We start from the raw sequence: 27,372 nt of genomic DNA, 5'->3' as shown, positions 1-27,372 counted from the left end.
AACAGTTCTAATTCATTCTTTTTATTATCTCCATAGTACTCCATACTACTGCTAATAGCACATTTTGTCAATTCCAAATAACACGCATGGATGTCAGAGTTTAACATGAAATAAAATAAATAATATCCAGTCTTCTACATCTAATCTATATATATAAAAGCCTAAGCGAACATTACGGCCGAACTGGTCGCTATGACGCACACTGAGCAGGCAGGCAGGTAGACGAGCAGTTAGGGGCAAGAAGTCCTGGGTTGCGAGAGGGGTCCCGGATTGCGAGAGGGATGTCCGACTGCAGGGATCAGGCCTAGGCTGGCAGTCAGACATCCCCTGAGGGGATCTGGGTTGCGAGAGGGCGCAGGCTGGACTGAGGGACCCCCACCCCTGCCACTTGCACAAATTTCGCACACCAGGCCTCTAGTTAAAAATAATCATAAACATTCATTAATGACCTTCAACCCATGAGAAGAGATTTTATATATATACTAGAGGCCCACTGCACGAAATTCATGCACAGGGGGTGTGTCCCTCAGCCCATCCTGCACCCTCTCCAATCTGGGACCCCTCGAGGGATGTCCGACTGCCCATTTAGGCCCGATCCTAGGTAGGATCGGGCCTAAATGGGCAGTCGGACATCCCTCTCACAATCCAGGACTGCTGGCTATCAACTGCTTGCCTGCCTGCCTTCCTGATTGCCCCTAACTGCTTCTGCCTGCCAGCCTGATTGATGCCTAACTGCTCCCCTGCCAGCCTGACTGCCCCTAACTGCCCACCCCTACAGGCATGGTCACCCCTAACTTCCCTCCCCTGCAGGCCTGGTCACCCCCAACTGCCTTCCCTTGCAGGCCTGTTCCCTCCCAACTGCCCTCCCCTGCTGGCCATCTTGTGTCCACATTGGGGCAGCCATCTTGTGTGTTGGAGTGATGGTCAGTTTGCATATTACTCTTTTATTAGATAGGATAGAGGCCTGGTGCACGGTGGGGGCGGCTGGTTTGCCCTGAAGGGTGTCCTGGATCAAGGTGGGGGTTCCCTTGGGGCATGGGGTGGCCTGGGCGAGGGGCCTGTGGTGGTTTGCAGGCTGGCCACGCCCCCCGGCGACCCAAGTGGAGGCCCTGGTATCTGGGATTTATTTATCTTCTATAATTGAAACTTTGTAGCCTTAAGCGGAGGCCAGGGCAGGCCAGGGCTGCAGGAAGCTTGGCTTCCTCCATCGCTGGGGGCAACTTAAGCCTCTTGCTCTCTCCAGCTCTGTGGCTGCTGCCATTTTTGTTGGGATTTATTTATCTTCTATAATTGAAACTTTGTAGCCTTAAGTGGAGGCCAGGGCCGGCCAGAGGGGGCGGGAAGCTTGGCTTCCTCCATTGCTGGGGAAACCCAAGCCTCCTTCTTGCTCCGTGGCTGCAGTCATCTTGGTTGGGTTAATTTGCATACTCACTCCTGATTGGTTGGTGGGTGTAGCAGAGGTACGGTCAATTTGCATGTTTCTCTTTTATTAGTGTGTGTGTGTGTGTGTGTGTGTGTGTGTGTGTGTGTGTGTATATATATATATATATATATATATATATATATATCCTATCTAATAAAGAGGGAATATGCTAATTGACCCACACACCATCGCAAAGATGGAAGCACCTACAGCCAATAAGGAGGGAATATGCTAACTGGTGCCCCACCCTCAAAGATGGCAGCAACCACAGCCAATAAGGAGGGAATATGCTAATTGACTGCCCCACCCTCAAAGATGGTGGCGCCCACAGCCACAAGATGGCGGCGCCCAGTCACCTCAGCCCCGCTGGGGTGGCAGGCATGTGACAAGGCCAGGCCTGCCCCCAGGTGGATCCAGTCACTCTGCGTGTCTGCCTCTGGAGTCCCCCAGTCCCTTCAGCCCCCAGCTGCCCAGGGCTGGCCCAAGGTGCAGGCAAGCCTCGGATGGTGGCTTCCCAGCTGCCCAGGGACGCCCCAGGCTCAGGTGACCAGGGCCAGCCAAGGCTTTCACTGCCAGCAGTGGCAGCAGCAGAGGTGTGATGGGGCATTGACTTACCCTGATCGCTGGGTTGCCTCCTGCCCCTGAGGGCTCCCGGACTGTGAGAGTGGGCAGGCCAGACTGAGGGATCCCCCCCTCCAGCGCTGCACCGGGCCTCTAGTATTATATAAAATATATATTATAAAAGGCCTGTGGCCCCAATGACCAAAGACTGGCACGGGTGGGCGGGGCTGCAAGCATAGTGAGGCTGCGTGGGTGGGCAGGGCTGCGCGATTTCGCGCACTGGGCTTCTAGTATATATATATAAAAGCCAAGCAACCGGAACGCCAGAATGACTAATTGCTATGACATGCACTGTGGTGGCCAACTGGCCCAATCAGTGCCCTGATCGCCTCCCCCAACCTCCCACAACTCCTCCACCCAGCTGCCCCCTTCCTCTGATCGGGGGCGAGGATGGCCGGCCAACTGCCCGCAGCCCCTCCCGGCCCCGATTGAACCCCCCAACCCTGATCAGGGGCGGGACCGGCTGGTCAACCTCCTGCACCTCTCCCCCCGCCAGCCTGGAACCCACCGGTGCACGGATTTGTACACTGGGCCTCTAGTTTATTATATTAAGCATATATATAAGCGACCATTACGACCGGTCGACCAGTTGCTATGACTCGCACTGCCCACCAGGGGGCAGATGCTCAATGCAGGAGCTGCCCCCTGGTGGTTATTGTGCTCACACAGCCAACCTCCTGCAGTCCCTCCTCTTGGCCAGCCAACATCCGTGGTCCCACCCCCGCCCCCCACTCCCCCGGCTGGCCCCAATCACCAGTCAGGCTGAGGGACCCCACCCCTGCACGAATTCGTGCACTGGGCCTCTAGTACTAAAATAAGTGGGCCAAAACACTTTAATTTTAGTCACAGATTGAAACGAAGTTTTATCTTCAGTTTATCTGAAAATTTAACTAAACAGAAGCTTCTAAATAATAAAGGGGAAAAAATTTTTTGTTTGTTTACCAATTTGTGTAAGGCATCCCATTTTAGAATTCTTAAAATTTTACTTTTATTGAGTATAAAAAAAAATCTGTATTCTTTGATGCAAAACATGTATTACATTATGACCAATATACAATACAGCCATAAAGACAAATAGGCCTACATTTCAGTCTTAATATTATATAATTTTAAATTATGGTTAATAAGACAATTAAGAATTAACAGATAATTATAAACAATAGATAACTATCAGAAATTATCCTAATAAAAGAGTTATATGCAAGCCCTAGCCGGCTTGGCTCAGTAGATAGAGCGTCGGCCTGCGGACGGAAGGGTCCCGGGTTCGATTCCGGCTAAGGGCACATGCCTGGGTTATGGGCTCGACCCCCAGTGGGGGGCGTGCAGGAGGCAACTAATCAATGATTCTCTCTCATCATTGATGTTTCTATCTCTCTCTCCTTCTCCCTTCCTCTCTGAAATCAATAAAGAAATATATTTTTAAAAAAAGAGTTATATGCAAATTGGCCATCACTCCAACACACAAGATGGCTGCCCCCATGTGGACACAAGATGGCCACCACAAGATGGCCAGCAGGAGAGGGCTGTTGTGAGCGATCAGGCCTGCAGGGGAGGGCAGTTAAGGGCAATCAGGCTGGCAGGGGAGCAGTTAGGCATCAATCAGGCTGGCAGGGGAGTGGTTAGGGGGTGATCAGGCTGGCAGGCAGAAGCAGTTAGGGGCAATCAGGCATGCAGGCAGGCGAGCAGGCAGGGATGTCCGACTGGCCTAAACGGGCAGTCGGACATCCCTTGAGGGGTCCCAGATTGGAGAGGGTGCAGGCTGGGCTGAGGGACACCCGCCCTCATGCACGAATTTCGTGCACCGGGCCTCTAGTATATATAGAAAAATAAACTGTCATACACCCATCCTTTGTCTTGATTTCCAAGTGGTCTTAAAAATCAAAACTTTACTAAGAGGGATTATTTGTGTGTGTTAAAATACAGTCAGCCTTTTAAATAATAATTATTCTTTTCTGTATTTGCTATTGGTTGGTTAATGTAGAGATATTGGTTAATAATCAAAAACATCACTGAATTACAGAAAATGTTTCAGTCTCAAAGAAATATAATCTGGCCAGGAACTCTGAAGGTAATAAAGGCAATCAACGTTAGAATAAATATACAAAAAGGGTTTGCTCTTCTGTACATGAGAAACTTGCTTCATTTTCCCCTAATGGCTCTTATCATAGGCATAAAATTAAAGTGGAGAGAAAATAAGATGTTTTCTTCCCACAAGAGTTCATTCCATCTCTACTTCTTGAGCTTATGAGGTCAATACCGAGGGAATAAATATGGAAAGCAATAAGAAGAAAAAAAAAAGACAGCATAGATTTTAGCTATATCCTTTGAAATTAAACCTCAATTACCTAAAGGCAGATTGTTATAGGTACAGATTAATTTTTATTGTTAAATTTCATCTCCTGAGGAATGGAAAACAGGTTGGTTTTTAACTTGTTCCCTGACTACACATTTACTTTGTCTTTTGAAGAATTTTCAGAAAAACTATTCTCTTTTTATAAGATACATAGATAGAAGCCAGTCCCTGCGAGAGCCTAGTTCATGTTAAAATATCACATGGATGATGTTTGGCTTGTTTTGTTGGGTCCACACTACCTGTCTTTCTAAAGTTGAATTCACTGTCAATGTGTAAATTTAGGATATCATATAAAAATTACTATTTCTGATTTTTTGGAAAATTTGAAGAACTGCACATGGGCTTACACTCCCACTTATTTATATTGCCTACGTGACCCATGTAAGAATCTGTGTTTGGAACTATTGTTCTATTCTCCGTACTGTGATAGCACCATGAAAAAAGTAAAAACCCTCACCTTTAATAAGGCTGAAGCTTGGATAAATTTAGAAACAAAACACGGCTTGAATTAGCAAAGACAGTTAACAAGTTAGAAATAAATCTGTAGGCAGTTGTGAACTATTTTAAAACTGTTTCTATTTGCACTTCATTATTTTGCCTTTAACCCAACATGTCTGAATGCCTGACAGCTGGGTGATTTCAATCATCCATATGTGTATCTCTATGTACAAGTTGTAATGTACATGTCACAAACTGTACCTTACCATGAATACAAATCACTGGCTAAGGCCAACAGAACACTCAGACCCTCACCTTGGCTCTTGCCACTAGTCACTAAATGTTTCACTAGGGCCAACCCCTCTATGGTTTAGCTCTTCACTTCTATAATAAGGGTGCTGGACTAGATGAATACACAGGTCTCTCCCAGTATTGGGATTCTATTATTTGAGACCATTAGTCCTTTGATAAAAAATTGCAAAAGCAGCTTATAGGTAAAGATATAGAAAATAACTTGAGAGAACTATTGCATTAAGAATTTTTATAGTCCTGGCTGTGTGGCTCAGTTGGTTAGAGCGATCCACTGTGCACTGAAGGGATGCGGGTTCAATTCCTGGTCAGGGCACATGCCTGGGTTTCAGGTTTGATCCCTGGTTGGGGCACGTGTGGGAGGCAACCGATTAATGTTTCTCTCTCACATTGGTCTCTTGGTCCTCTTCTCTTTCTCCCTTTCTCTCTCACCCTTCTTCTTCCCTCCCTCTCTCTAATCACTAAGAATGTCCCTCTCGTGAGGAAAAAGAAAATAAATTTTATATAATTATAAAAACTTTGAAAACAGTTTTTATGTAACAACAAAGAATAACTTGAGGGAAATTCATTTTAAGAAATATTTTAGATAACAGATATTTCCAGAACCAGTTTCACAGATGAATTCTACCAAATATTCAAATAAGACGTAATACCCATCCTTCTCTAACTATTCCAAACAAAAACTGAAGAGGAGGGATATCTCCCAAAACTTATTCTATGTGGCTAGCATTAATCCGATACCAAAACCTTGTAGACAAAGGCATTACAAGGAAAAAGTAAATTATAGGACAAATATCCTTGATGAACACAGATGTAAAAATCCTTAACAAAATATCAGCAAACGAAATTTAGCAATACCTTAAATTCATACACCATGATCAAAAGAGATTTATCGCATGAACACAAGGATGGTTCAATATCCACAAATCAATCAATTTGATATACCACATAAACAAAATGAAGGACAAAAATAATCATATAATCTTATCAGTAGATGCAGAAAAAGCATTTGACAAAATTCAACATCCGTTTATTAAAAAAACTCTAACAAAGTGGGTATAGAGGTAACATACCATAACATAATAAAGGCCATATATGACAAACATATAGATAACATAATAATGAATGGTATAAAGCTAAAAGATTCTTCTCTAAAATCAGGAACAATACAAGAATATCTACTCTTGCCACTTTTATTCAACATTGTATTGAAATTTGTAGCCATAGCAATCAGACAAGAAAAAGAAATAAAAAGTATCCAAATTAGAAAGGAAAAAGTAAAACTGTTATTTGCAGATGACAAGATACTAAACATAAAGATTCCACCAAAAACTATTAGAACTAATAAGCGAATTCAGTAAAGTTGAATTATAGAAAATTAATATAGGGAAATCTGTCATGGTTCTATATACTAACACTGAATGAGCAGAAGGAGAAAGTAAGAAAACAATCCCATTTACAACTGGCATCAAAAAGAATAAAATACCTAGGAATAAATTTAACCAAGGAGGTAAAAGACCTCTACTCTGAACCTATAAGACACTGATGAAAGAAATTGAAGAAGATACAAATAAGTGGAGGGATATGTTTGTTCATGGATTGGAAGAATTAATATGATAAAAACGTCCATAACTACCCAAAGTGATCTGCATATTTAATGCAGTCCCTACCAAAATACTAATGGCATTTTTCAAAGAACTAAAATAAACAATCGTAAAATTTATATGGAAGCACAAAAGACCCTGAATATAACCTGGCTGGTTTGCTAAGTGGTTAGAGCATTGGGGTAGAGTATCAGCCCATGGACCCAAGGGTCACTGGCTCGATTCCTGGTCAAGGGCATGTACCTTGGTTGCAGGCTGGATCCCTGGCATGGTCGGGGTGCGTGTGGGAGGCAGCCAATCAATGTGTCTCTCTCACATCATATATTTCTCTTTCTCTCTCTCTCTCTCCCTTTCCCTCTCTCTCTCTCTCCCCCTCTCCCCCCTTCCTCTTCCCTCCCCTTCCTCTTCTCTAAAGGAATCAATGGGAAAAAATATCCTCATGTGAGGATGAAGCAAAATAGACCCTGAATAGCCAAAGAAATTTTGAGAAAGAACAAAGTTGGAGGTATCATGCTCCCTGATTTCAAACTATTCTATAAAACGATAGTAGTCAAAACACTATGGTACTGGCACAAAAACAGACACATAGATCAATGGAACAGAATAGAAAACTCAGAAATAAACCCAAGCTTACATGACCAATTAATCTATGACAAAAGAGACAAGAATAAAGTCGTCTCTTCAATAAATGGTGGTGTTGGCAAAACTGGAAAGATACCTAAGAAAAAAAGAAACTTAATTTCTTACACTATATACAAAAAAACCCTCAAAATGGATTAGAGACTTAAATATGAGACATGAAATTATACAAATAAAGAAAACATAGGCAGTAACTCTTTAACATCAATTTTAGCAATCTATAATAATAAAAGTGTAATATGCAAATTGACAGCACAACCAAATAGCAGAACGACCATCTGGATGACCTTCTGGACCACCATGCTATGACACCCACTGGCACCAGGCCAGCCAAGGCAGCTGTGATGTGATTGGTCAGAGGCCCCTGCAGAGGGGGGCCCAGGCCACTGGCCAGTGTGGCAATCGATCAATCGGGGGGCTCCACGACCACCCCAAAGAGGGAGGCCCAGGCCACCGACTGGCAGACTGCAGCGGGTGGGCAGGGCCTCCCTCTGCAGGGGCGATTCATCGAGGAGCCCTGGCCAGTTGGACAGGGCCTACCTCCTCTTTGGGGTGATTGATTACAGGGCTCTGGAACCTCCGCCCCCCCCCCCCCCCCCCCCCGCGCGAGTGCACGAATTTTGTGCACCGGGCCTCTAGTATAAACACATTCTTCATCCTTGCCCAAGAATATGCTTTTATTGATTTTAGAGAGAGGAGGAGGGAGGAGAGGGAGAGGGAGAGGGAGAGGGAGAGGGAGAGGGAGAGGGAGAGAGAGAGAAACATGGATAGGTTGTCTCCCACACACACCCTGGACCAGGAATTGAACCTGCAGTGTAGGTATGTGCTCTGACTGGGAATCAAACCTGCAACCTTTTGGTGCACAGGATGACATTCCAACTAACTGAGCCACCCAGCCAGGGCAGTCTTAGCAATGTGATTTTTTTGGTATGTTTCCTAGGGCAAAAACAACAAAGGTAAAAATAAACAAACTGGGTAACATCAAACTAAAAGGCTTTTGCAATGTGAAGGAAACTATTAAGAAAATGAAAGGATGCCCTAACTGGTTTGGCTCAGTGGATAGAGTGTCGGCCTGCGGACTGAAAGGTCCCAGGTTTGATTCCGGTCAACGGCATGTGCCTTGGTTGCGGGCACATCCCCAGTGGGAGGTGTGCAGGAGGCAGCTGATCGATGTTTCTCTCCCATTGATGTTTCTAACTCTCTATCCCTCTCCCTTCTTCTCTGTAAAAAGTCAATAAAATATATTTAAAAAAAGAAAAAGAAAATGAAAGGGCAACCTACTGAATGGAAAAAGGTATTTGCAAATAATATTATCTGCAAGAGGTTAATATCCAAAATATATCAAGAACTCATACAACTCAACATTAAAAAAAACCTAAAAACTCCAAGCTACCCAATTTAAAAAATGGGCAGAGGACATGAACAGACATTTCTCCAAAGAAGATATGCAGATGGTCAACAGACACATAGAAAGATGTTCCACATCACTAATCATTAAGGAAATGTAAATCAAAACCACAATGAAATATTACCTCGCACCTATCAGAATGGCAATCACTAATATATCAACAAACAACAGTGTGGGCAAAGATGTGGAGGAAAGAGAACCCTCCTGCACTGTTGGTAGGATTGCAAACTGGTGCAGTCACTATGAAAAACAGTAGGAAGATTGATCAAAATATTAAAAATAAAGTTACGGCCAGGCCAGTGTGGCTCAGTGGTTGAGCATTGTTGACCTGTGAACCAGAAGGTCACGATTCAATTCCCGATCAGAGCACATGTCCAGGTTGTGGGGTTGATCCCCTGTGGGGGGCATGCAGGAGGCAGCCGATCGATGATACTCTCTCTCTCCCTTCCTGTCTGAAATCAATAAAAATATTTAAATAATAAAAATGAAATAATTCTATGACTGAGCAATCCCACTTCTAGGTGTTTTTCTGAAGAAAATGAAAACATTAATTAAAAAAGATACATGTACCCTATGTTCCTTGCAGCATTATCTATATATATAAAAGCCTAAGTGACCGTTAAGACCGGTTGACTGAATGACCAGTCAACCAGTTGCTATGACACGCACTGACCACCAGGGGGCAGATGCTCAATGCAGGAGCTGCTCCCTGATGGTCAGTGTGCTCCCACAGCCAACCTCCTGCGGTCCCTCCCCCTGGCTGGCCAACCTCCCACAGTCCCTTCCTCCGACTGGCTGGGCACAATCAGGACTGGCCACTTGCCAGGCTGAAGGACCCCACCCATGCATGAATTCATGCACTGGGCCTCTAGTTTGCAATAGTGAAGCAACCTAGGTGTCCACTGATAGATGAATGAATAAAGAAGATATACATAGCCCTGGCTGGTGTGATTCAGGTGGTTGAGCGCCATCCTGTGCACCAAAAGGTTGCTGGTTCAATTCCCAGTCAGGGCACATGCCTAGGTTGCACGTTCAATTCCCAGTCAGGGTGTGTATGGGAGGCAACCGATTGATGTTTCTCTTCTCTCGCTCTTTCTTTCAATCCCCCCTTCAAAAAAAATTAAAGACATATGCTTAAAAATTCTAGACATTTCAATTTCAAACTCAATAAAAATCTGCTATAAATAAGACTTACCCTATTTTGAAAAAATGATGCGTGAAAATGTGATGTTGTAGCAGATATTGATATTAAAGTAATAGTTTCTTCAGAACTAGGATTATGTAAATAAACTTTTTCCATTTTTGGCATTCCAACTGGCCTGTAAAAAAAAAATTACTGTCACAAATGCTTCAAAGATCATTTCTAGCTGTTGAGTTAATTCCTAGTTGTTAAAAAAATCAAACATTAAAGAGAGCATAAGGGGGGTAAATGGTGATGGAAGGAGACTTGACTTGTGGTGATGAACACACAATACAATATACAGATGATGCATTACAGAACTGTTCACCTGAAACCTATATAATTTTATTAACCAATGTCACCCCAATAAATTCAATAAAAAAGAAAAAATCAAGCATTAAAGTTATTAGGCAAATACATTTATAAACGTTTAAAACAATTTACTAAATTAATTTATATTTAAAGTTACACATAAAAATGCATTTAGCCATTCTACAAATATTTGAGTGACAATTATATGTCACATACTGAGCCAAGTGCTGGGAAATAATGAAGCAAGTCTCCACCTGGATGAAGCTTGCAGTGTTGTAAGGAAGCAGGCTGGAAACAAAATGGTCAGATCCTTTTATCTTTTTCTGTAAAACCACTCACTCTGCCTTCCTACTAATTTGTATTGTGTCCTCTTCTTCCCCAATTCCACTGATACCTGCTCTTCAATTTAGGAGGAGAAATTGGCAGTTATGTGAGAAGATCTGCCTAATGAGCTAGGGGCTATTATCTCCCTTACTTTATAGATGGGGATACTGAGGCACATGAAATTTAATTAACTTGTCCAAAGTCATATCTGGCTTTAGCTCATGTTCTAACACACTGTCTCCTCTCAAGGGATAAATATAACGCACACTCAGTGGTCTATGTGTGGAATTGGGGCTCCACCTTGGGGATCATCTCCCTTCTTAAATTCACAAGTGACAAAGACCAAGGCCTGGCCTTCTCTCCTTCTTCAACATACAAGATAGGAGCTCCTAAGTTCACACCAAAAAAATAACAGGATCTGTGAGGAAAACTATCCATTAAAAAACATACTATATCATCATAGGCTGTAATGTTACCAATTTGCTTCTGAACCTGTGAGAGATTACATTTTTCCACCTCAGTAACATTAGGCTTAGCCACATGGGCTTGCTTTGGCCAATGTAATGTGAGCAAAAGTGACATCCATCATTAAGTTTTGACATCCAAGTTTTAAGAGCCTTCTTGCCTCTTTTTCCTCTGCCAAGAAAGTGACATTTCCCAGAGAGGAGTGCTCTTTCAGTCTAAATCCCAGTGAGATTTTGGGTTTGGTTGTGGTTACAGCATCATCTAATGAAGGCTGAATAATGCAGACCAGAAGCTAGAAAAGTTGAACCAAGAATTAAAAATAAGCATAATGTAATATACTTAAGGAGAAATGGCAAGATATTAGGAAAAAGCAAGAAATCAAAAGAAAATCTTAGTATAAAAATATAGCATATAAAAGCAACAGATAGGACAGGTATGTAAAAATCTACTGAGTCAGAAGAACAGATTGACAATTTACTTCAGTATTCAGCAAGAAAGAATATTATTTATATATTTAAAATATTTTAAGACAGAGCTATAAAATCAAAAGGAAAATAGAGATATGTAGGCCATAACTAGAAGTGTTAATATTTGAAAACTGAAATGTAGAACTATTTGAAGAATATGAACAAAAATAATGAGCCAAACCCAAAATTTTAAAAAAGCTTAAGTAATTCTTGATTGAAAGGCTTTATGAAGTGTCAATATCAGGTAAACATCAAATCTAATTCACCAGCACTTTACTCATTTTCTTCTACAGCTTCAACAGACTCATCAATCCCAGGATCATGGGGACTGTCTTGGATTATTTTAAACGTTTTTCTCTTCTAGAATAGAGTAACAATATTCTTTTCATATTACCCGCAAAAGTCAGGTTCATAGGCATAAGGTCCACAAACTATGTAAATAAGAACTTACCACTGCCTTCTGTAAACATTTAACGCATTTTTAAAGTTTTCATAACAGTTTGCCCTGCTGTTTATTTTGCCATCAGTTTGAGAATTTACAATGCTGACATAAAGCTTTGCTGTTGTTAAGATTAAATGTTTTCTAGTGCTTTTAAGGCCCAAACTAAGTCCTATTGGTCTTCTGAGAACTTATCACTGCAGATGCTACCACCTCTTGCAAAAGTGGGAGCAGATGAGTTGGCTGCATTTGCAGTCACTGGAAGGCTGTGCCCAGATTGCCCGTGCAAGGTGGGATCCCATAGAAGACATTCTCTGCTCTACCCAGAGAAACAACATCTAGATTAGTACTTGATTGACTAAAACTGGGAGAAGATATATGTGCATCTCACAGGCCAGGAGTTTGGGGACTGTCTTAGAATTCGGCCTGTCATAAGCAGCAGGTATGACTACTTGCTTAGACAGGTAGATTTAAAAATAAAACAAAGATTTTCAAGTGCCTGCCAGAGTTTGTCCAACAGAATCCCATGGCCTATAGCCCAGCCAACATGAGGGCCAATATTGTTCAGCCATTAGGAAAAAGCCCAAAAGTGGAACCAGGGCTTGGGTCCTGAGGGACAGAGGGAAGTTTATGAGCTCCTCAAATCAGGAGCCCCCAATGTGTGAAATTCCTCCTGCTTTGGGTGCAGACTTTCTCAGGAGCTGGATCCCTCACCCAACAAACTCATCAATCCCAGGATCATGACACAATTAAGGAAGTGGGTACAGATCCAGCTGGGACCTCAAATCATGGCCATGATGCTGCAGGAAGAAGGTGTATAAAGATAGTATGGAAGATAGATTCTTCCTCCTTAAGCTTTATATAGACATACAAGTAGAATAACAGTATACAAAAATAAAAATGTCTTCCCTACATCCTGAAAGTTTACTGATTATGTGCTTTCTTCAACAAATCTGCTCTTTTACAACTCAAATGTCCTGCAGGCTAACTGACAACTAGTAATTCATTTCCCTAAGAATTCGCACTTAATGTTTTTCTTCCTGTGACCTCTATGCAATCAACCTTAGTTAAGATACTAAAGACAGGTATAAGATGGACAATCCTTCAAGAAGACAGATGAAAGATGGCCCCCTGCAGGAGAAAACTTTGGGGTTAGGAAACAAGTCTGGAGGCTCTAAGAGCCTCAGAATGCTTGATTTGCAAGGCCATTGAGGCTGTCCTGCCCTTTCTAACAGTGACCAGAGGAAAGGCCCTGGGCCCCAAACTACAAAAATTAACCCTTACTCAGATGAGAAGGGTCATCTACTTACTAGGTATAGTGGTTAATAATGTGGATTTTTTTCAATAGATGGAGTTACACATATGTTGATATATATGCGATTTGATATATATGCTATTTTGTTGTATTGACAACAAGCTTAAAAAACTTCATATGTCAAATTTGCTGAAGGTGTCAACATCATAGATATTTTTACAATTAAAAATGTCAAATTTCGTGCCAAAAAAAAAGAGCATTTGTGGGAAGTTTTAATTCATTATTTTGAAGAAAAAGTTATCGTATACTTCGGGAAGCTTATGGTGAACATGCTCCATCTCAAGATACTTGTGAACGCTGGTTTAAATGCTTTAAAAGTGATGATTTCGATGTGAAAGACAAAGAACTTCCAGGTCAACCGACAAAGTTTGAAGACCAACAATTACAAGCATCATTAGATGAAGATGCATGTCAAATTCAAAAACAACTTGCAGCCCGGCCGACGTGGCTCAGTGGTTGAGCATCGACCTATGAACCAGGAGGTCACAGGTTCGATTCCTGGTCAGGGCACATGCCCGGGTTGCGGGCTCAATCCCCAGTAGGGGGCGTGCAGGAGGCAACCGATCCATGTTTCTCTCTTATGGATGTTTCTATCTCTCCCTCTCCTTTCCTCTCCAAAATCAATAATAAAAAAGTATATATATATATATTAAAAAAAACACACACAAAACAACTTGCAGAAAGATTAAACGTTGCTCAGCAAACAATTTTCGATCACTTACAAGCAATGGGAAAGATTTTAAAGAAAGGAAAATGGGTGCCACATCAAATGAATGAAAGACAAATGGAAAACTGAAAAGTCATCAGTAAAATGTTGCTTCCATGGCACAAAAGAAAGTCTTTTGCATCGAATTGTGACTGGTAATAAAAAGTGGATTTATTTTGAGAGTCCCAAACGCACAAAATCATGGGTTGATCCAGGTCAACCATCAACATCGACTGCAAGGCCAAATCGCTGTGGAAAGAAGACAATGCTTTGTGTTTGGTGGGATCAGGAAGGTGTGGTGTATTATGAGCTTCTAAAACCAGGTGAAACCGTTAATACTGATTGCTACCCGACAACAAACAATTTGAACCACGCTTTGATTGTGAAACGACCAGAATGTTCCGGAAGACACGGCAAAGTAATTTTGCTTCATGATAATACACAATCACACACTTCAAAACCAGTTAAAGACATGTTAAAAGATCTTGCCTGGGAAGTATTAACCCACCCGCCATATTCATCAGACCTTGCTCCTTCAGATTAGCACGTGTTCTGATCGATGGCACACGCACTTTCTGAGCAGCAGTTCAAAATGTACGAAGAAGTGGGAAATTGGGTCTCTGAATAGTTTGCCTCAAAACAAAAAAAGTTCTATTGGGACGGTATCCACAAATTACCTAAAGATGGGGGAAATGTGTAGCTAGCGATGGACATTACTTTTGAATAAAGCACTTTTGATGTTTCTCTTGAAATTATCGTGTTTTCTTTGATTACAAAATCCACATTATTAACCAGTACACTTAGTATGTTGTTCAAACAAGTTGGAGTAACAAGAACAGAGGGAAGGTCTCAGGAAGAGTGTCAGCAGACTCAATGCAGTTCTGGGCAGTCCACACCCTCGGAAGCAGAAGGAGCACGCTTGACCAGACCTACTTATAGATCTCCTATGAACAGCTTTTCCTGCCACTCTTTCGTCTCAATTCTCTTGGTGATATGAGCAGAATCCACGATAAAGTGGGAGACTGAAGAAAGAGAAAGGTCACATTAAACCATGGAAAACTTTGGTCAAGTGCCAATTAATACATGCACTATAAGTAAGTAGTGCATTAGCTCTCTGCTATGTAACAAATTACCACCAACTTAGAAGCTTAAAGTGATACCTATTTCTTATCTTACAATTCTGTAAGTCAAAAGTCCAGCATGCATAAAAGAGCATGCCTTGTTTATCTGCTCAGGCCCTCACTCATCAAAGCTCAAAGTCCTCTTCTAAGCTCATTCAGGTGGTTGACAAAATTTAAGATGCTCTCAAGTCTCTTGCCATATGGCCCCCTCCATTTCTAAAACTAGCACAAAGAAAATCCCTTGCATCAAACAACTCTCACGCTTCAAGTTTCTAACATTTCTGCCTCTGACTGCCACAGCCAGATGTAACAGGGCTCAGGTTATCAGGACAGGCTCTCAGATCACCTCCCTATCTTAAAGATTAAGTGACTTTGGACCTTAATTATATTATCAAATCAATTACAGCAACATCGAGATTAGTGCTTAATTGAATATAATTGGGAGAAGATGGGGACCATCTTAGAATTCTGCCTGTCATGAGCAGCATGTGTGACTACTTGGCTAGACAGGTAGATTTAAAAATAAAACAAAGTTTTTCAAGTGTCTACCGGTGCTTGTCCTGTTTCCATTATGAGCTGCTTCAAAGACAGAAGTTGGGCCAAAGGGGATAGTGTGAATTATTTAGATAAACCAAGCTGAATCAAATATGCAGCTGTTCTCTGAATGCAGAGCTAGCTACTAACTATTCATATTTTAGAAGAGTCTGAGATTGCAAAGAATTAGGAAGCAGCAGCTATGAATTAGAAACTAGCTTGGAAAGCAAGTTGCAATTCTGTGGTCAATGGCACGTTTCCTATGCCCCAGAAAGAGGACATGCAATGCCAGGAAACAGCTGAAAATATGGCTGCGCAACTGCCTTGAGACAAATCTTATGAATGACAGTGACACAGCACTCTTAATAACACAACTTTTGGCAGGAAATTGCACCAAATCAGTATGTATTACTTGTACCACTCAACTACCACACACCCAACCATCTTCTCAAACACACTGTAGATTGAGGGTTTAGCTAGGGTGTTGGTGGAAAAGTTAGAAATTAAAAAGCTAAAGGAACCAAACATTCCTTTAGAAAAAAGGGCCTACTTGATTTTCTTGGAATACCAAAAAGTGATAAGGGAGAAATGCCTTTCATAAACGGAATTTAACTTGACAAGATCTTCCTTTTTAGCAAGTCTATTCAATCTCTGTAAGTCTCCATTTTAAGCTTTAGATTTGAAATCAAGATTTTCTGCTCTTAATTATGATATAAACCAAAAGAACTCAGTAAACCAAGTTTCCACCCAAAACATCTTTTACAGTCTACAATAAATGTTTGAAAGAAAGAGCTATGGAAGAAGAAAATATTTAACACCACTTGCGTAAATAACTGAAGGGGGCGGGCAGGAGGAAGGTAAGAGGTAGTGATGCCCAGATTATTCCAGCCAATTGTTAAAGAAAGGAGGAGAAGGGTGGAGGGAAAGAAAAGGAAGGCAGAGGAAAAGGGGACAAGAAGAACTAAAGAAAAAATTTAAAGAAAATGGATGAAGACAAAGTCGATCATGCCCTCCACCCCCAGGTTTGCTTGTTTTTTAAATATATTTTATTGATTTTTTTACAGAGAGGAAGGGAGAGGGATAGAGAGTTAGAAACATCGATGAGAGAGAAACATCAATCAGCTGCCTCCTGCATACCTCCTACTGGGGATGTGCCCGCAACCAAGGTACATGCCCTTGACTGGAATCGAACCTGGGACCTTTCAGTCTGCAGGCCGACGCTCTATCTACTGAGCCAAACCGGTTAGGGCAAAGTCAATCATTTTTTATAAAAATTAGTTTAATTTACTGTGAAAGAAGTAGAGGGCAGTAGAGACGTTAAGGTAGTGAGAGAAGCCAATACAGGGGGTCTAGAAGTGGTCAGGGAACTAGAGCTGCTTCCTGGCTAAAGAGCCTGAAACACTATTGGAGGCCCAGATGCAACCTGGAGTATTAAATTCGATCTCACTTAAAAGTTCTTCCAGATACTGCAAAGGGCATCTTAAATTAAGAGTGACTTCTGGCCCTGGCTGGTGTGGTTCAGTTTGATTCCCTGTTAGGGCACATGCCCAGTTTGTGGGCACAATCCCCCATAGGCAGCATGCAGGAGGCAGAGGACTGATGTTATGCTCTCACATTGTTGTTTCTCTCTTCTCTCTCTAAAAATTAATGAACTATTCTTTTTTTTAAAAAGAGTGACTCTGGTTTTAGCAAAAATGACAAGCAGTGTGAAAAGGTTCACTGAATACTTAAGACAAAACTTCAGTTAAGGTAGTGAGCACTGACAACTGCACTTAAAATTTTTGGAAAAAATATTGTTCTCTTAAGGATACTTCCAAAGTTCTAAAATTACTGCTACATATATCAAGACAATGAAATATTTATAGCATGGCATTAAATCAGTACATTGCTGGACCAAAAAGAAAAGGCATAGCAAATATTTAGTATAGTCCAGCAAAAACACTTGAAAATGTAAAACTAATTTAAACTGAAGCAAAAGAAATCAGCAGGCAATATTGTTAGATTTAATGTATTGTATATAAGTGTTAAATATGAAATATGTGCCAGAGGTACAAAGATAAACAACATGTATTTCTCTCAGTAGCCTGGCCTGGTAGGGAGGCAGATATCAAAACAATCAGGGCGATCACCAGTGCACTAACAGAAGCTAGAAGATGTCATGAGTAATGAAGACTCTAACTCAGCCATGGGCAAACTACGGCCCACGGGCCGGATCCGGCCCATTCGGCTGTTCTATCCGGCCCGCAGAGCCGAAAGAGCAGAGGGTTCTCTTGCTCTCCCCTCTGCTCCTTCACCAGCAGCAGTGTTAACATGGCAACATCAGGAAACACGGCCGCAGCTCCTTCTTCTGAGTGGGCGGATTTATATCAGCCCATTCAGTAGAAGGAACAACCTCTCAATCTTCCAGAGGCTCCTTGTAATGCCCTCGGACGTGTCCCCCGACATTACCCTGGGAATGCGTAGACACGTTATCATGGTGATGTAGGGAGACAACGCCCCTGGAGAGCACAGTATCAGAGCATTAGCTAAAAAGGAGACCAACAACACTGTTCCCACTGAAGTTGATGTTTTAAAGACCAAAAACCTTTCAACCCAGTCTACATTGCCATCTACATCTACATCCCGGGCATAATTTGGAAGTTGCACTAAAGAAAATGTTTAATTTACTGTTTACACATTTTGTTCTTTTCTATTTGTTTTAGTTTTAAATTATTTTATTATATTTAAGTTTAATTTGAAAGGCTTTTGTACCTTTCCTTTGTTAGGCAATTTTATTTTGCCTTTGCCATCTTCAATATAAGGTATGTTATTGTGCTATGATTCCTCCATTTTTTGAAGTTTCAAATTATAATAATTAGTGTTTACATTCTTCTTGTTAAAATGTTTGAAATGAGCCGAAACCGGTTTGGCTCAGTGGATAGAGCGTCGGCCTGCGGACTGAAGGGTCCCGGGTTCGATTCCGGTCAAGGGCATGTACCTTGGTTGCGGGCACATCCCCAGTGGGAGGTGTGCAGGAGGCAGCTGATCGATGTTTCTCTCTCATCGATGTTTCTAGCTCTCTATCCCTCTCCCTTCCTCTCTGTAAAAATACCAATAAAATATATTTTAAAAAAAAATGTTTGAAATGAATAAAACTATTGGAAAAAAAAAAAAAGACCGTACCCTTTTATGTAATGATGTTTACTTTGAATTTATATTAGTTCACACAAACACTCCATCCATGCTTTTGTTCCGGCCCTCCGGTCCAGTTTAAGAACCCATTGTGGCCCTCGAGTCAAAAAGTTTGCCCACCCCTGCTCTAACTCCATATTTGATGTTTGATTATTGACAGTTTCAAGCCCCAAATGTCCCTTCACCTTATGCTCCACACCTGAGCAAACCAGTAAGAAAGTAAGAAAGCCTGCATACTTTCCCTCTTGGATCTAGTGAAAAGTTCAAACCATGCATGTCCACCACACACTCCTCCCTTAGCCACAATCTAAGCCAAGTCAGTCTCCTTTCTCTGCTCTCTCAAGCCATTTTTCAGACCCGCTTGGGAGCACACCCAGCTCTCCCCAGAAAGCCTCATTATGTTAAACCTTTTCATACCCTCTTGGTGTGTGCGAATGTGATGTCATCAGTCTTGACATCTGGAGCTAATTTTGGGTGGGGATCCATCCCAGCTCTGTGAGTGAACACAACCCCGTAGAAGCAGAGAGAAAGCAGTTTCTACCTCTGCCGGGAAAGCTGGGAAGGCTGCTTCACAGAGAACGGCCATCCTCCATAGCAGTGAAGGCCATTAGGGATTTAATAGGCCAAGAAGTTGTAACTGACTGCAAATGGCTTCAGTAGTTGCCCACACCGTATGGTTTCTCTTCTCTGGGTGAAACATAGAAACAACACCTGGAAGACATGCCCACTACCAAATTCCTGCCTTGTCTGACTGGTAGGGTAGACATCTGATTTAAGCCAAGTTTATCACTGCACTACTCTGAGAGTTTTCAAACTAAAAAAAAAAAAAAAAAAAAAAAAGCTCTTCTTCCCTGATGGAGGGAGGCTACAGAATGAGTCTGAAGAGCCGTCAGTGAACCTGTTATCATTGTCGGAAAGAAATATTGGTAGTGGGAAGAACAAGCCAATGCAGAGGGGCAGAAACAAGAAGCACAGAGAGGAGCCCTGGAGCTGAGGGATAATGTGGGTCCTGTTGTCCCCAGTTCCAGCTGCATCTCTGACCTTCCTTAGACATATTCCTGTCCTCAGTATTCCTTCCAATATATGCTCATTTTTGCCTCAACTAGTTTCAGTGAGATTTCTATCCCTTAGAACCAAACAACTATAGCACTGACCAAAGCAGAGGAATTAAAGGCACTATGTAATGACTGTTAATTGTCTTACACTATAGTAATGGTACTGCAGTTATGGAGAATGTCCTTATATATGCAAATGTCTGCTGAAGAACACAGAAATGTCATAATGTCTGCCACTTTCAAATAATTCAAAATCAACAAAAGTGAGGTAAAATATGGCAGAAATGTTCGTTATTGTATTTGGGCTAACAGTACATTCATCATCTGTTCTTTATACTTTTGTGACTATATAAAAGCTTTCATAAAAAGTATTTTTATATGGAAGACTCCTAAAGTATGTATAACATACCGAGAGCTTAGAAAGACCAGGTATTTCAGAACATGGTAAGTAGTTCTCCACAGGTGTAGTTTAGGGTGGGGTGGCATATAAGAAAGATAAAGGACAGATTTGATGTTAAGACATTTAATATTTATCCTGAAGACATTAGAAAAGATTTTTTTGGGAGGAGGAGTACAGAAAATGACATGATCTGATTTTGATAGTACAGAGATTTCTCTGTTGGTAGTATACATCATAAACTGGAAAATGGCAGGCATGTGGTCACAGTCTAAGTAAGAAATGACAAAGACATGAATTAAGATGAGAAGAGTGGGCAATGAAGGTTAGAGAGGAGCAGACATGAAAAACCGACAGGATTCTGATTAAGGATTTGGTGGGAAAAGGGATGGGGCACTTTGAGGGAAAGGAACCAGAAAGCCTCAAGACTCAGGCTTTGCTGACTGGCTGGCACCATTCATAGAGATTGGGGACACAGAAGCAAGAGCAGGACACACTGAGGTTAAAGTGTTGAGGATGCAAGGTGAGTGATGGCGGGGTGAAGAGGGCAGTACAGATTGGGAAACCATAGGCAGAGGCCAAAGGTTTGAAAGAGATCACCAAGTAAGAAGTGTGGAGCTGGCTGAAAAGGGCTGAGGAAACAGAAGCAGCCAGTTAGGGACAGACAGAAGAATAGAATCCTGAAAGCGACTAAGAAAAAAGAGCCTTAGACACAGAAGGAAAACACAGAGAGTGGTTCACAAGGGTAGAGGGAGAGAAGAGTTGAGAGGTAGGAATAGGTCAGCAATGCCATGTACTCTACAATAGATCAAGAAAGCAAGAATAGTAAGTGCTACCTAACAAAAAGACCTGAAGTTAGGCAGTTCCGAGGTTAATTAATTAATTCAGCAGTTTGACAATATGGTCAAGGGCACAAGTTCTTTCCATTTTTCTTCTCTGTCAGACAAACTTCACTCACTTTGTCCTCAGGCTAGCACTTCTGATTACCAGAGAGTTGCCACAGCACCACAGGAATCACATGTAGACAATACTCAGCAAGGAAGAGGGGTATTTCTTTATTGTATCTATCTCGCTTTTAAAGTGAAAAAAAAAAAATTCTTCCCCAGAAATCCTTTAGTAGACCAGACCTCATTATGTTGGGTAAAATGGAGTCACATCCATCCCTGAATTGATCACAAACAAGAATGGGATTATTACAGCTGACGTAGATTAATCAGGATTTACTACTGAGCTAGGAAAAGGGTCACTTATCTTAAGGGCTGGATAACTGGGGGGGGGGGGGGGGGGGGGGGGAGGATGACCCAAAAAACCCCAAAACAAACTGGCAATGTATGAACAAAAATGGAGGGTGGGGTGGATGGTGACTAACCTGGCATGAGGATATGAAAATGGGCCATTCTATAATAAGGTATCCTAATTCTTTTTCCACTTAATATTCATTTAAGAAAGAGCAGGGATTGCCCTAACTGGTTTGGCTCAGTGGATAGAGCGTCGGCCTGCGGACTCAAGGGTCCCAGGTTCAATTCCGGTCAAGGGCATGTACCTTGGTTGCAGGCACATACCCGGTGGGGAGTGTGCAGGAGGCAGCTGATCGATGTTTCTCTCTCATCGATGTTTCTAACTCTCTATCCCTCTCTCTTCCTCTCTGTAAAAAATCAATAAAATATATATTTTAAAAAAAAGAAAGAGCAGGGATTTTTTTGAGGCAAAAATAGAAAAGTAGTCCATGAAGGAAAAAATTTCAATCAACTAAGTTTTATGTTTCTGAGGGTGAAAAACATATTTTAAAAAAGGGTATGTGCTAACACATTCTGATTTCCTTTAGCAATCAGTTACTTTCTGACTCAGTGATCATTTACTTTCTGCAAAACAATTCATTGTTTGTTCTAAACTACGTTCAAGTTTCATAAAAACGAACCTTAATTCTAAAAATGCCCGACAAAAAAATTTAAAAATAAAAATGCCAGGCAAATTCTTTCATTCACATCCCCTCTGATTTTCTACAGTCAAAAGTTCTGAATTTAGGAAACTCTGTTTATATTCATGTGGTGGTTTTATAATAAGGATTTATGAAAATTCAGTTTCTCCTATTTGGGGTGGGTCATTATTTAAAGGGTTGAGGGACAGATAATCTGGAACAGGAATTCCCAATTCCAATTAAGGTATTCTGAATTCCTGAAAACTTTTTTTATCTCAAGGGATCCATGAAATTTGCAAAACTCCCTCAAAAAAAAAACACAAAAAACTAATGAAGCAAAAAAGAGTTGAGCATAACTTTTGAAATAATCTGTCTAGAATGCCTACTACTAAGATTTTCAAAGTAAATTGAGACAATCTTTCTAGAATGCCTACTACTAAGGTTTTCAAAGTAAAAAGTCACTATTTTAGACTAAAAATATTATTACTATACACTGATCTCCTCTGCCCCACCCTCATATATACTCATATAACCCTCGTTTTGCTCACACCATAGCCTTAGAATGGAGCTCATCCGTTTTTATTCTGATCCTTCTAACTCACCAGAGGGGCATTACTGAAGCAATTATATCATTTAAGATATTCTTTTAATCCACCTGCTAAACTGGGTTGAAACCAAATATGGGTGAAGATTTCCCCTAGTGTATCTGCAATGTGCAAAACCTGAGACCCAGAAGTAGGAGGTGAGCCAGAGATATAGTTTGAAGAAGCAAGTCTGTAGCTGAACACTGTCTTTCTGTGGGATTTGCTTTTGTTTGCTCTTCTGGGATGGTGATACTATTATTTTTAAAAAGTCTCTTTTCCCCACTGACCCCTTTTAGCCCACCCCCTACCCCAGGACTTCATGTCCATAGGTTATGCATATACTCATACAAGTTCTTTGGTTGATATCTTCCCATCCACCCACCCACCCCGTCCTTCCCTCTGAGACTCGACAGTCTGTTCCATGCTTCTATGTCTCTAGATCTATTTTGTTCATCAGTTTATTTTGCTCATTAGATTCCACATGAGTGAGATATGTGGTTTCGCCAATGTTTTGTAATTTTTTTTTTTTTTAAATTTCTATGTCATTTATTTCTGCTCTGATCTTTATTATTTCCTTCCTTCTACTTACTCTGGGCTTTTCTTATTGTTCCCGTTCTCATTCTTTAAGGTGTAGTGTTAAATAGTTTATTATTATTTTTTCTTGTGGTTTTTTTTTTTGTGTGTGTGTGTGTGTGTGTGTGTGTGTGTGTGTGTGTGGTAGGCCTGTAGTGCTATGAACTTCCCTCTTAGGACTACTTTCGCTGTATCTCATATATTTTGGGTTTTTGTGTGATAATTTTCATTTGTTTCCAGGAAGTTTTTTATTTCTTTCTTGATCTCATTGGTAACCCATTCATTGTTTAATAACATGCTATTTAGCTTCCATATGTTTAAATGCTTTTACTGTAGTTAATTAACATTATTGTTTTGATGGTGTATAAAAGTTTGTACTTTAGACCTGTCTAGTGTGGCTCAGTTAGTTGAGTGTTGTCCCATGCACAGAGAGGTTGCGGGCTTTATTCCTGGTCCAGGTGGATTCAGGAGACAGCTGACTGATTTTCTCTCTCACATCAACGTTTCTCTCTCTCTGTCTCTCTCTCTAAAATCAATTTTTTAAAAAGTTTGTACTTTAAAAGCATATGTATCTCTCTGGCCAGGTGGCTCAGTTGGTTGGAGCATCATCCTAAACACCTGAAAAAGGGTGGCGGGTTCCATTCCTGGTCAGGGCACATACCTAGGATGTGGGTTCAATCCCTGGCTAGGGAGCATATGGGAGGCAATGAAACAATGTTTTCTCTCTGACATCAATGTTCCTTTCTCTCTCCCTCCCTTCCTCCCTCTCTAAAAAATAATAAAAACATATATTCAGGTGAGGATTAAAAAATAAAAATAAAAGCACATGTATCAAACAAATAGTATATCCTTCTATATCCACAGGAAACATTTAAATAATAAAAATGGAAATTAAGTGCTAATCAGAAAAGGTAACCTATAAATTTTATTCTGCTCCTCAAGATAGGAGTCTCTGAAAAGAGACTGAAATATGTGAGTAGTTTTCAAACTTCAAAAGTTAATATTATATGTTTGGTTCATAATATTGTTTCCCATATATAAACTGCATTAAACATTATTTGTTTCCCTGGTGACTTGAACATTAACTTTCTCATATAGATAACACAGACAAAAGGCAAGACAATGCATAAATAAAGTATACACAGTAGTTGAAAGGAATAACTATGGTCTGAACATTTTAAACTTACTGTTCATGGAAATCCAGCATTGGTGGTTCAAATCGTATAGGCCTGCAATTACCCCGGTATAGAGATATACTGCAAGTAAAAAGAAAACAGCATAAGAAGCAATTCCTCAAATAACCTATTTCCCAAGCCAAAGTCAGACACTTAAATTTTGTCACAAAAACATATCTTTAAGAAAGGTTAAGTCTAATGTTCTATTAGGGATGTGTATTACTTTATTAGAGCATATCAGTAACTGTGTGTTTTAACAAAATTAAAAAACAACAACAACACTGGAGTAATTTCCCTATGGAAAGGTAATGTACAAACAAACTAATCAGGTAGACGAAATGTTAAAATATATTTGGTTGATATAGTTGATAATAATATACCTTAACATATTCACTTGGATTTTTTATATATGTATAATCAACTATAAATAGATAATAAACTACACATACTTGGAAGACAATACACATATTATAACTAAAATGGCAAAGGAGCCCTAGCCGGTTTGGCTCAGTGGATAGAGCATTGGCCAGAGGACTGAAGGATCCCAGCTTCGATTTTAGTCAAGGGAATGTACCTCGATTGCAGGCTCGATCCCTGGCCTTGGTCAGGGCGTGTGCGAGAGGCAACCAATCAATGTGTCTCTCTTTCACATTGATGTTTCTCTCTCTGTCTCTTACCCTCCCTTCCACTCTCTCTAAAAATCAATAAAAAAATGGCAAAGGAATTAAATAAAAATTAATTTTGGGATAGAAATTTCCAAGAACTGACATACCTTTTTAACCTGAGAGTCTGGAACACACTGATCTATGCCATCTTGGCCTAAATATTTGAGTACCCTGTCTAACTATCCCATTTGATACTAGTACTTCCCACTAGAACAGGTTTCGGAATAGCAAACCTCCTCAGCATCACCACGATCTCACAGTGATGCTAAATAAAAACAACCTGGGGGTTGAGTTCACATAACTACAATCATCTGTTTATATACCAAGAAAGAAATTCAGTCGACCAACCAAGTTTCTAAATAGTCCATATTTATCTTTCTGTTGCATTTTAAGAAGTGATATAAGAGCAAAATTTATTCTGGGAGATGACTATTTCCATCACCACCACAATTCACAAGAACACAAGCTTCAAATTATACAATAATTTTACTCAAAAAAATAAAAAACACAGAGAAAATACGTTAGAAATAGACAAGAACATACAAAATATATAGGAAACTTAGCTTTAACTCAATTCTATAAAGATTAAATAGTCTGAGGAGTGGAATAATTGAACTAAAAGCTCTAAAGTCAAAGGTGTTTTTAGGCCTACCAATTAAGAGCAATCCTCTGTGCTGCTTGAAAATCCTTCTACATATGATGAACAGCAAAGATGACATACACAAACAAGAAGAAAAATACCCAACATTAAGATGATACTGTACTAAAGCACAAAACTAAAGATGTTGGGACAAAGAAGGCCAATTTCTCACAAGACAGCTGCTACATGCAGCAAGAGGTACAGAATCTACTCTTGATTTCTGCCCTTCTAAGACACGATGTAACTCTGGCTCCTTTGAAACAAGAGATACTACTACTGATAAAGTTCATCAGTTTTAATGGTGTGAAACCCAAACTTGCATGACCTCTTAATCCAATCAAAGGGAAAGCAAAACTGCATAAAGTAAATGTGTATAACTCATTCATCCATACTAATAAAAGAGAAGTATGTAAATTGACCCCCACTTCAAGATGCCCACAGCCCATCAGGAGTGACTATGCAAATTAACCCGACAAAGATGGCGGCAGCCCCGCCCTCCAGCTGCTCCGGGCCTATGGGCAGCGCACCTCCTCAGGGCCTCCCTGCCGAGCTCCACACCTGTTAACTGTCCTTGCAGCCTCCCTGGTGCCCGGCCCCCGGCCTCAGAGGCAACCCTCTGGTGCCTGAGGTCGTAGCTCCCAGTGTCTGGCATCTCCCTCTAACCCACCCGTGACCTTGGCTAAACTGAGACCTGAGCTATGGACAGATACTACCAGCTGACCCATTAAGCATCCTAAGCTTAGTGGTGAAGGACTGTTTCTGCTGAAGCAGGCGATAAAATCTGAAAAAGGACACCACTTACTCTAACGTGTAGTTACCAAGGAAAAAAATAAAGAATTATGACCAACCAGGTAAACAGGATACCACCAAAGGAAACTAATAAAGTTCCAATAACTGACCCTAAAGAAAGAGATATTCGAACTGTCTGACCAAGAATTAAGAATATGCTTAAATACATTTAGTGAACTATAAGACATATAGACAAAATTAGGAAAACAATGCATGAACAAAATGAGAACAAAGAAATAGAAACTACTAAAAAGAAACCAAACAGAAATCCTAGTGCTGAAAAATGCAATGAACAATAATCTTGACAAAGGAGAAGAAAGAATCAGTGGACTGGAAGATAGTTAATTTGAAAATATCTAGTTCTAGTTAGAGAAGCAAAAAGAAGAAAGAACAAAAAAAAAGTGGAGAAATCATGTGGAACCTACAGGATACGATCAAGAAAAATAATAATAATATTATGGGAATCACAGAAGGAGCAGAGAAAGGGAAAGAAAGTATATTTAAAGGAATAATGAATGAAAACTTCACAAACATGGGGAGAGAAATGAACATTAAGATTCACAAGGCCCACCCTGCTGGCATGACTCAGTGGTTGAGCATCGACCTATGAACCAGGAGGTCACAGTTCGATTCTGGTCAGGGCACATGCCCGAGTTGTGGGCTTAATCCCCAGTGTAGGGTGTACAGGAGGCAGCCAATCAATGATTCTCTCTCATCATTGATGTTTCTATCTCTTTCTCCTCTCCC

At 40.9% G+C, this 27,372-nt stretch overlaps 1 protein-coding gene across 5 annotated transcripts in view; it reads right to left on the bottom strand.

The window, feature by feature from the left end:
• Positions 1–27,372, bottom strand: part of TMEM131 (transmembrane protein 131) — a 237,442-nt gene that overhangs the window by 115,247 nt on the left and 94,823 nt on the right. For all 5 annotated transcript variants that reach the window (XM_080684409.1, XM_080684411.1, XM_080684413.1 and 2 more), the window contains exons 4-5: positions 24,544–24,612; positions 9,991–10,114 (exon numbers count right to left, since the gene is read on the bottom strand). In XM_080684409.1, coding sequence (XP_080540535.1) covers positions 9,991–10,114; positions 24,544–24,612 — 193 coding nt within the window. The remainder of the gene's footprint in view (positions 1–9,990; positions 10,115–24,543; positions 24,613–27,372) is intronic.

This window comes from Plecotus auritus, assembly GCF_963455305.1.
Source record: "Plecotus auritus genome assembly, chromosome: 8".
In the NCBI taxonomy this organism is placed as follows: Eukaryota; Metazoa; Chordata; class Mammalia; order Chiroptera; family Vespertilionidae; genus Plecotus; species Plecotus auritus.
This window is presented reverse-complemented; position numbering and strand designations above follow the sequence as displayed.